The sequence below is a fragment of the Chiroxiphia lanceolata genome, chromosome 28 (genome assembly GCF_009829145.1).
Source record: "Chiroxiphia lanceolata isolate bChiLan1 chromosome 28, bChiLan1.pri, whole genome shotgun sequence".
In the NCBI taxonomy this organism is placed as follows: Eukaryota; Metazoa; Chordata; class Aves; order Passeriformes; family Pipridae; genus Chiroxiphia; species Chiroxiphia lanceolata.
The window spans coordinates 5,140,252-5,150,684 of NC_045664.1; the positions used below are offsets into that span (position 1 = coordinate 5,140,252).

The 10,433-nt window shown below is 49.9% G+C and overlaps 1 protein-coding gene across 2 annotated transcripts; it reads left to right on the plus strand.

Annotated features, from left to right (window-relative positions):
• The first annotated feature begins 375 nt into the window (after positions 1-375).
• IKBKB (inhibitor of nuclear factor kappa B kinase subunit beta) lies at positions 376-10,336 on the plus strand. 2 transcript variants are annotated; one of them, XM_032712671.1, is made up of 21 exons: positions 376-513; positions 593-687; positions 1,176-1,293; positions 1,843-1,912; positions 2,293-2,381; positions 2,824-2,913; positions 3,268-3,392; positions 3,705-3,812; positions 4,109-4,238; positions 4,691-4,885; positions 5,100-5,214; positions 5,540-5,663; positions 6,056-6,207; positions 6,310-6,371; positions 7,038-7,147; positions 7,405-7,454; positions 7,977-8,076; positions 8,237-8,384; positions 8,591-8,718; positions 9,159-9,249; positions 9,773-10,336. In XM_032712671.1, the coding sequence occupies exons 1-21, from the start codon at positions 409-411 to the stop codon at positions 9,839-9,841; spliced, it is 2,274 nt and encodes a 757-aa protein (XP_032568562.1). In that variant the 5' UTR covers positions 376-408; the 3' UTR covers positions 9,842-10,336. The 2 variants fall into 2 exon arrangements, with proteins under 2 accessions (XP_032568562.1, XP_032568563.1); XM_032712672.1 differs by lacking the exons at positions 9,159-9,249; positions 9,773-10,336 and adding an exon at positions 9,030-9,133 and having other exon boundaries at positions 8,591-8,736.
• The last annotated feature ends 97 nt before the right edge of the window (positions 10,337-10,433 follow it).

The window sequence follows — 10,433 nt, forward strand, 5'->3', positions numbered from 1 at the left end:
CGCGGGCACACGGCGCGCCCCAGAGCGGCGAGTTCTGGCGATGTTTTCCCCTCACGATGCCCGCTCCACTCACGATGCCCGCTGCCCTCAGCCCCGGTCCCCTCACGATGCCCGCTGCCCTCAGTCTCGCTCCCCTCGGCCCCGCTCCCCTCACGATGCTCGCTCCCCTCACGATGCCCGCTGCCCTCACGATTCCCGCTCCCCTCACGATGCCCGCTCCCCTCACGATTCCCGCTCCCCTCACGATGCCCGCTCCCCTCACGATTCCCGCTGCCCTCAGTCCCGTTCCCCTCACGATTCCCGCTCCCCTCAGCCCCGCTCCCCGCTCTATGCCCGGCCCCGCGCGGGCGGGCGGGCGCGCGCTCGGCCGGAGCCGGAAGCGCGGCGCGCGCAGGAGCCGGGCCCGCCATGAGCCGCCCGCCCGCGCTGCAGGCTCCGACCTGCGGGCCCTGGGAGATGCGGGAGCGCCTCGGCACCGGCGGCTTCGGCAACGTCGTCCGCTGGCACAACAAGGTAGGCGGCGGGTCGGGCCCGCGGGGCGCGCCCCGGCGCGGGGCCCCCGCGCTCAGCCGGCCCGCGCTGTGTCCCGCAGGAGACCGGCGAGCAGGTGGCCATCAAGCAGTGCCGGCAGGAGCTGAGCCCGCGCAACCGCGACCGCTGGGCGCTGGAGATACAGATCATGAAGAGGTGAGGGGGCCCGGGGCTGCTCGCGGCCGGGCCGGGGTCCCGCCGTGCCCCGGGGGGCGGATCTGCCGAGGGAAGTGCCGGGAGGGGCCGCCGGGGATCCCTTCCGGGCGGTGCCCGCTCCTCCGCGCTCACAGACCCGGCGCTGCGCCTCCCACACCCCGGGGCCGCGGTGCCGTCTTTGCGAGGCTCGTTGCGGTGCCGTCTTTGCGAGGCTCGTTGCGGTGCCGTCTTTGCAAGGCTCGTTGCGGTACCTCCCGGGCAGATCTGCTGTGCGTGTGCGCTGAAGGAACGCACTGTCTGCGCACGAAATGCAGTGAGTTAGGATGAGTCTAGGACCGTGGACTAGACTTGCAGACCTTTAGAATCCACTAGTTCAGTTCCTAAAAGGTTTGGTGACCATGTAGGACTTGGAGTGATGACCATGACCATGTGAAAGTGTGTAGGAGTTGCAGCACATCACGTGTGCTTGCCTTATTTTCGTTCCTCAGGCTCAACCATCCCAATGTGGTGGCTGCCCGTGATGTCCCTGAAGGGATGCAGAAGCTTGCACCAAATGACTTGCCCTTGCTGGCCATGGAGTACTGCCAGGGCGGAGACCTCCGCAAGGTGAGGGCCCTGGGAAGGTGACCGAGGGCTGGATCACCTTCTCATCTCATCCCAGGTGTTCTGTTCAAGTTTTCCCGTAAAATCTTTGTTTTCACATCCCGATGCTTCGTAGTCATGGCATCAACAGATTCCTCAAAGTGATTAACTCCTGTCTGTCAGAAGGAAAAATAACCCAGGATAATTCTAATCCTAAGGTTTTTCTAACCTTTGCTGTAATCTGCCTGTAGATAAAAGCCAGATCTTAGACCTGAGATTTGAGCTGATACTGCCACACGCAGGGGAAATGGCTGAGAAAGGTGGAGCAAGTAGAAGGATGAGAATGGGATGACCCTGACTTCTCTCACCCACTCTGTTATCCTCCCATGCCATTAGGCCAAGGTCTGAAGCTGTAATTGCTGACACCAGAGGTCACAGACCATAGAATTTTGTGCCTCTAGAGAATTTGATTGCTGTTACTTAGACTTCTTGCATCCCTGAGAATCTGTGGGACGGTGAGCCTCGCTCAGGGTAGAGGAGGGAAAGCCTACATTCTGTGTTGTTTACCTGCAGTACCTGAATCAGCTGGAGAATTGCTGTGGCTTGCGGGAGGAAGCCATTCTCATCTTGCTGTCTGATATTGGTAAGTGGCTGCAGTACCTCCACTGTCTGAACCAGTGCTGTGACCTTAATAACTACAGCAGTGACCTTAATAACTGCATCTTAGTCTGACCTTTTATGATCATCTGCCAAAGGTTTTGGGAGTCTGGGGAAGTCCCTGCTGACTTGAAACTAGCCAGCATTATTACAGTTTACAAGAAGGGTGGGAGGGAACACCCAGGGAGAAAACTCTGCTTGTGTCCAGAGGTGTTTGATGCTGACTTTCCTCTTGCACTTATGTGTTTCACTGTACAAGATTTGACCCAAAAGCCATGCTTATAGTCAGTAGAACTGAATCCTTACCAAGCTCCTGCTAGGTACTGTTAATTTATGCTCTTAGAAGTGGCTTTTTCTGTGTCTCAGCTTCTGCTCTCAGATACCTTCATGAGAACAGGATCATCCACAGAGACTTGAAACCAGAGAACATTGTGCTGCAGCAAGGAGAGCAGAGGGTAAGCAGAAACCAGGTGTCTCTGCCTGCACACACAAGAAAGCATAGGAGGAGGTGCATGTGGTCCCTCTGCAGAGCACTCCACCCAGGGTGACAGCTGTGTCAGATGAACAGTGTTCTGTGTGCAGCTGAGAGATTGTATTAGGCACCTGTTAACACCTGACATTTTGACTTTCAACTATTAAGGAGAGAATCAGGCTGTACTGATGGACCAAAGATCAGAAGGAGCTGGAGACATAACTGCTACATGTGTGCCAAGCCCCTGATAACTTCACATATGTTGCAGTTTTAGGAATCTACAGTAGCCTTCCATTTCTGCTTCCCTCTCTTCCTTGGCACCTTTCCTGCATACCTTTGAAGAGCTGAACCTTTTCTTTCTGCTGTATGATGTGCTTTTAACAGGACTTCAGTCTAGTGTTCTTGTTCTCTGTTGTGTGTTTCAGTTAATACACAAAATCATTGACCTGGGTTATGCTAAGGAACTGGATCAGGGTAGCCTGTGCACATCCTTTGTTGGGACCCTGCAGTACTTGGTAAGGAAGGAATTCAGCTAGAAGAGCAGCTCCTGCTTTTCAGTGGGGTAGAATTAACTGTTATCAAGCTTTGGGCTGGGATGAGGTACTTGTGCTGCATGGGGTGCATTTGGGGTGCTGCAGCAAGCAGAGGTGACCCTTTTTTTGCTGACACTGTGTTTTCAGTGTCTGCCAGCTCTGTCTGTTACAAACAAGGAGCAGGAGGGCCAGTGACCTGTGCGGGTCACTCTGGGAGGGTCTCGAAGCTCGTGTTCCATAACATCTTTAATCTTGTGTAGGAACATTAGTGAGCTGTTAAGGGGCAGAGAGAGCCAAGAGATGGGCGGCTTTGTCTTATGTGTGTAACTGTCTCAGGCTCCAGAGCTGCTGGAACAGCAGAAGTACACGGTGACAGTGGATTACTGGAGCTTTGGCACACTGGCCTTTGAGTGCATTACAGGCTTCCGACCCTTCCTGCCCAACTGGCAGCCAGTGCAGTGGTGAGTGAGCTGGGGATCCCATGTGTCTGTCCTCTTTACAGTCCCTTGATTCTTAGGACAATATCCCCGTGTTCCTTGCCCTTATGGAGACTGACTCCCTTCACAGGAGTTTGACCTACCTGAGCAAGTTCAGCATTCCTGATACTTGCCCTCTGGGATAAGGTCTGACTCCTGCAGGGCAGGTAACAGAAAGCAAAGTGGCATCTGTATTCTATCTGTCAAGAGTAGCTTTAAGCTTTAAGAGCCTACTGTCATGCAGGCTGGGAGAGGCAGGTGATTGTTTTCACCATTGTACTTGCTTGAATTCCTCAGGCACACAAAAGTGCGTCAGAAGAGCGAGCTGGATATTGTTGTTTCAGAAGACTTATCTGGAGAAGTCAAGTTTTCCAGCAGCTTACCCTGCCCAAACAATCTAAACAGGTGTGCACTGGAAATTGCCCTGCTGGGATAAACTGATTCTTCTGCATAAGGACCAGGTTTATATGATACACTGTGCTAATCTGTGGATAAATTGAGTGCATGACACAGACAGTACTTGTGTCACTTGTCAGACTTGTGTAGCTGTGAGTCTCTAAACACTGCACTTGTGATGGGGAGTGTTGGGGGGATCGGAGTGGGGGCAGTTGTTTGTCAGTCCTCCTGCAGAGAACAGGCCATGTGGTGACTGCAAATGCACTTTTACTTCTTGTGATCCCCTCCTGTTCTTGGTTGTTCAGTGTTTTGTCTGCGAGGTTGGAGAAATGGCTGCAACTCATGTTAATGTGGCACCCACGCCAGAGAGGGACAGATCCTACATATGGACCCTATGGGTGTTTCAAAGCCCTGGATGACATTTTGAACTTGAAGGTGAGCAATGGGTCTGTATTATCCTGAAAAGTTTTCCAGAGAGCAGTTGCCTGTAGCCCGTGAGAGAAGGTGCTTCAGTCAGAGGCCTAGGAGGAGGAGTGGCACAGAAGCTCATGGAGCTGTCTCCTGACAGTCAGTAAAGGGGCTTTTCTCTTGCTTCTTTGAGGACAAATACTCCTGAGCTTGTTGGGAGTAGCAAATAGCTTCTGTGTGTGCTTAGTTCCATGTTCTGGTAGAGGATTCTGCAGCTGAAGCTGTTTAATTGCCACGTGGCCTTCCCTCCACTCGATGGAGGACTTTGGCATAATGTTATGAAGTAGCTGCAGAGTGACTTCCTGAGCCCACCAGATGCTTTGAACAGTTTACTGGTGGCCAGTTTTTCAGTCCTGCCATCTCTGCTCAAACATGACCAGTGTTTCTTCAGCCTTTCTCATGTCATGCTGTTCTTGTAGTTGCTTCACGTTTTGAACATGGTTACGGGAACTGTGCACACCTACCCTGTGACAGAGGAGGAGACTCTGGAGAGTGTGAAGGCCAGGATCCAGGCAGACACAGGAATCCCAGAACAGGACCAGGAGCTACTGCAGGAAGCAGGACTTGAATTGTTTTCTCAGAAGTTGGTCACTAAACATATAGCTGATAGCAAGGTGAGTCTGTGTACTCCTTTTCTTGTTGTTGAGAGAATCAGCAGGCACTGCTCTCCCTTTGGGATCAAGCACTCCCTGCTGTTGTGCAGGCTTTTGTCACAGTAACCCCACAGCCTCTGGTGTTCTCTGTGTGGCCGAGGAGGAATGTTCTGGTTATGGGGTTAACAAGGCTTGGTTTTCTGAGGGAACTCGGTCGGGTCTTTTTCTTCTGCAGGTGAATGATGCTGCAGCTGCAGACACAGACCTCCTGTTCCTCTTTGACAACAAGAAAGTTTCCTACGAGGCTCAGGTGGCCTTGCGTCCTCACCCAGAAAGTGTCGACTGCATCCGTAAGGACTTTCTCTGACGTGAACATGGGAGGGGGCCTGTGTTCTGTGCTCTGTACCATGTGCAAACAGCAGACAGAGCTTTGCATACTGGGGACTGAAGCAGCAGTAAAATGGGCTGGCATAGCATTCATTCAGTTTGTCAGAATAGCTGAGAAAAGGAAGTGTTTGATTTTGGTGCGGGGGGAACTGAGTAGGGCTTGGCAGGAGGTAACGTGCCCTCAAAGGAGTAACGTTTGAGGCTGCTTTGTCCTGTGATAACACTACTCTTAGGCTGCACGTTGACATGTAGGTTTGTCTTTCCCTCCCTCCCCCCCTCTGTTTGTAGTTCAGGATCCCAAGAAGAACCTGCACTTCTTCCAGCTGCGCAAGGTGTGGGGTCAGATCTGGCACACGATCCGGGTGCTGAAGGAGGACTGCAACCGGCTGCAGCAGGGGCAGCGCGCGGCCATGTACGGGGCAGCTGCTCTGGGACACTGCTCTGTGCTCTGGGACACTGCTCTGTGCTCTGGGACACTGCTCTGTGCTCTGAGACACTGCTCTGTGCTCTGGGACACTGCTCTGTGCTCTGGGACACTGCTCTGTGCTCTGAGACACTGCTCTGTGCTCTGGGACACTGCTCTGTGCTCTGGGACACTGCTCTGTGCTCGGGGGAGAGAGAAGGGGTGGGAATGGGGCCCTGCTGGAATGGGAAGCCCCTCAGTGGAGCTGTAAACTATTCCTGAAAAGCTGGGAGTTGGCCCTCTGGCCCAGCTGCCTTTGTCCTCAGCCCTCAGTGAAGCTGTGCTGTGCTGGAAGTGCATTCTCAGCCTGGGAGGCTGACAGCACCTTCCTGTCCCTGCAGGATGAATCTGCTCCGTTACAACAGCACCCTCTCCAAGATGAAGAATTCTATGGCCTCCCTTTCTCAGCAGCTGAAAGCAAAGCTGGACTTCTTTAAAACAAGCATCCAGATCGATCTGGAAAAGTATAAAGAGCAGATTGAATTTGGAATTAGTGAGTATAGCATCTGGAAAACATGCCTTTTCTTCCCACAAAGTACCTACCTCTTCCTCTGTGAACCTGAGAAATCCAATGTCTCTTCTTTCATTCTTGTAGCTTCTGAGAAGCTGCTGTTTGCCTGGAAAGAGATGGAACAAGCTGTGGAACTTTGTGGGCGGGTATGTTTCTAAATAACTGCTTATCCTAAAGAAAAAGAGGCTTGTTTTTATTATCTTCTTTTCCCCCTTTTTCTCCTCATTGTTCCCCCTTAAATAGAAACTTCTTGTGTCTGGACTGATTCCAGATTTCACATTGCCTTGGTTTGGGTGGCACCATTTTTGTCCATTGCTAGTATTTCAGGAAGCTCACTCTGTTGGAGGAGGCAGGGGACAGAATGTCTGTCTTAATAAGCAGCAGCTTCTGCTTGTGAATGGGTTCAAGTGAAAAGCAGGATTCGGGGTGCCAGGAGTTGATGTGGTTATGTGCTGAAGGAAAAGGGGAAAAGTGGTAATGGATAGGATGAGAGGTCTGGAGTAGCCAAGGAAAAGGGAGAAAGATGGCCTGGGAACTAGCAGCACATCTACTACAAAGTCTGACCCTTCGGTTGCTCTTTGTCACAGGCTGAATTTTTCACCAAAAAACTCTTGGAAGTTGTCTTATCCAAGAGCACAAACCTAATTTCTTTGAATTGAAGTGACTTCTATTCTCCCTTGTCTTTGGCCAAGGCTGCTGTTTGCATCTTGCTGATGTGCTTGGAAATGTGAACGAGAAGGGAAGAGCCACTGTGAGTGGTCGTGTCTCTGAGTGTGACACTGTTTGTTGCTGATGCTCTGCCCTGCTTTCAGGAGGATGATGTGGATCAGCTGGTGAAGAGGATGATGGCCCTGCAGACAGACATTGTGGACCTGCAGAGAAGCCCACTAGGTCGTAAACAAGGAGGAACACTGGAGGATCTGTGAGTTGAACTACCTTGAACTTCAGAGGCAGGACTATTTCTAGCTAAGCTGACCCAGCACAGGACAATGAAAGGGCTCTTTCCTCTGCCCAGATTATGGGGCACTGGGAGGACTTCAACACTAAAGGCAGTTTTTGACTCATCTGCCATCGGTCTGAAATGGCAGACTGGTATAGAAAAGATTCAACTTCTCAAACTATTTGTTCCTTATTTTGGTTCTTGAGAAGTCATTTGTTTTCTCTGCCTTTTTCTTCTAGAGAAGAACAAGCCAGAGAGCTGTACCGGAGACTGAGAGAGAAGCCAAGAGGTAAAAGACATTTTAGCTCAAGGTCAGCTTGCTTTGTGGGGATGGTGACTTTGGAGATGTAGCAATGACCCCCGAGGAAACTTTCTGTGCATCCTAGGCCTGCCCACACATTGGCTGCACATGGACTCTGCTGGACTTACCTTCTTTTGGAGAGGGGAGTCAGGGAGTCAGTTTTACACTAGGCCAGCCTTGCTTTCTTGGCACCTTCTGAGCTCTTCCTGAACCTCCTCTGGAGCTCTGCTCAGAGCAGGCTGTTGCCACAAGCATCTGCTGCTCCTTCTGTGTAGGAAGGGTGAGAGATGTGGCTGTTCCTTGAGCAGCTGTCCAGGCCCAGCTCTGCTTTCCAGTTCTTAAACCTTTGAAAATGGCTAAAACCCAGTGCAGTGCATCCCACTCAAACTTGCATGCCCTGAACTTGGGGTGTTTCAGGGTTGAAGCAGCAGTGGAAACAAGCCACAAAGAATCTTCTCCCTGTATCCTGTAAGCCTTTCTCTCTGTGTAACACTCTGGGTCTCGTTCCAGATCAGAGGACGAGCGGTGACAGCCAGGAAATAGTGCGGCTGCTGCTACAGGCAATCCAGACCTTTGAGAAGAAAGTTCGAGTCATTTATGCTCAGCTCAGGTGAGCTTTGTGGACTTGACTGAGGGTTGAGAGAAAGCATTTTCTCCTTCAGCAGGAGAATGTTTAAAACCCAGTGCACACAGGGAATAAGTAACTTCAGAAGTGTTTCCCTGCTGCAGTGGCCTGTGTGTGACCTGATCCATTTTTACTTTCTTAATAGTAAAACTGTAGTTTGCAAGCAGAAGGCACTGGAATTGTTCCCCAGAGTGGAGAAGGTGATGGATCTGATGCGTGAAGATGAGGAAACTGTTGTGAGGCTTCAGGAGAAACGGCAAAAAGAATTGTGGAACTTGCTGAAAATTGCTTGTGTGAGTAAAATAAAAACTCCACTTTAATCTAAAAATATGGTTTGTAGCACAGGTTACTGAAATAATAGTAAATGGAGTAAGTCCTATGGTTCTTGCCTTTGTTATTTTGAATTAGTGTTAGAGCCAAGTTCCAGGTTGTCTCATATTCCTGTCTGCTGAAAACTAGTGGAAATAGTTGCAATCTGAATATTCTGTGTTTTCTTCAGAGCAAAGTCCGTGGTCCTGTCACTGGCAGCCCAGAGAGCATGAACACATCTCGTCTTGGTGGCCCTGGTCAGCTGCTGCTGCAGGTCCCTTCTGAAACCTACCATTTATCAGACTCTGTAAGAAAAAGGTGAGGCAGGTCTGGAGTTCTGCAGCTGCTCCTGCCAGCACTGCAGAGCTGGGCTTCCTGCTCTGAAATAATGGCACACACGTGTTCTCACATTTTACACTTTGTGTTCAGCTTTCATTGTCAGCAGTCTTGTTTTACCTCCTGGTTTGACTTCTGGGGCTTGCAGATATTCCATATGAAAAATGGGGAATACAGAGCTTCACTTCCCTCTGCCTCCATAATAAAGGGTTTGGGATTTTTTTCCTTAATCCAGCTTGGAACAATTTCCTTGCCCCGTCCCATAAATCTGGGGATGCCATCTACCTTCCCAGCTGCAGTATGAATTGTGACCTGACTGCCTTCAGTGTCTGCAGCATACCTGCCAGAAATATTTCAGAGGTAGAAGCAGTATCTCTTAAAACTGCCATAGAAAATAATCGTGTAATAATTGTCCCTTTCAGTGAGGAGCTGCTGCTGGAATCACAGAAACTTTGTAGCCAGCTAGAAAATGTGATGTATGACACAATGAAGGATCAGGAGCAGAGCTTCATGGTAATGTATTCATTCTTCTAGAAATAGACTGGGCAAGCTCATGGCTTCAAAGTTCTGCTTGTGTGGCTTTGCCACCACTCAGTAATACAACTAATGGAAATCTGGGATTTACTCTTGGACAAAGAGAACAGGAGCTGTGCAGACGGGAAGCACCTGCTCCCCCAGGAGCTGCTGCCTGACACACTCTGTGAGGAGAGCCCTGCACTGGGGACTGGTGGGGTGAACAATAAAGGAGGGGGGAGTTGCTTGGCTGCTGTATCAAAATACTGCAAAACTGCACTCTTAAATCTGGTGGCAATACAGGGGGGGCAGGGATGCAGAATATTAAGAAGAGAGCAAAATATTAGAGAAATAGGTAACTTAAGGGTTTCCTTTACAGCAGTTACATGGCTTATCTTGAAACTCTACTGCCCAACTTGTTCACAGTAATTTTTTTTAATTCTTTTAACTTGCTTCTCCTTTACTCTAAAGAAAGCTCATCTGTAAGATGGTGTTGACCTTTGCAGTTCTGTTTATTCTTCAGGCTCTAGACTGGAGCTGGCTGCAGCTTCAGGTAGAAGAAACCAACAGTTCAGAACAAACCCAGATGTGAAATCACGTCAGTCACCCCTGAAGACGCTGCTTTGGGAAGCCAAGTGAGAAAAGCTGCTGCCCCCGAGAAGGGAAGATCAGCTGCCTCCTTCTCCTGTCACCTGCTGCTCCTGTGATACACACACAGCCTAGCTTTAGTATCCACCTCCCAGACACTCTGCTCACAAAGCTACAGTAGGAAATGCCTGTTCTAACTGCCTGGAAAACGTTCTTAATTGTGCCTTATGACAGCAGATAATTCTTATTCTCTGTCCTGATATATCTTCCCTTAGGCATCACCTGTGGCTGTTCTACTGCATTTTAGGCTTTCTGATGGAACAATGGACAATGTTTGCCCAGGCATTGGTAGATGTCACCTTTGTAATATACTTGAACTGTGAACCTCATTTCTTAACTCTGCTGATTTGCACTTTTTTTTCTTTAAGTGTAATGGTTGTACTTACCTAATACTTGTTTCCTATATGGGAACGAAATTATCTAAAACATGTAAACTTTTGGTTTGCTCTTTTTGATACCATCAATAACATTTTAATGGAAAAAGCTGCTTTCACTGTGCAGGTCTCTAAAACATGAGAGGTGTAAGGATGTTATCC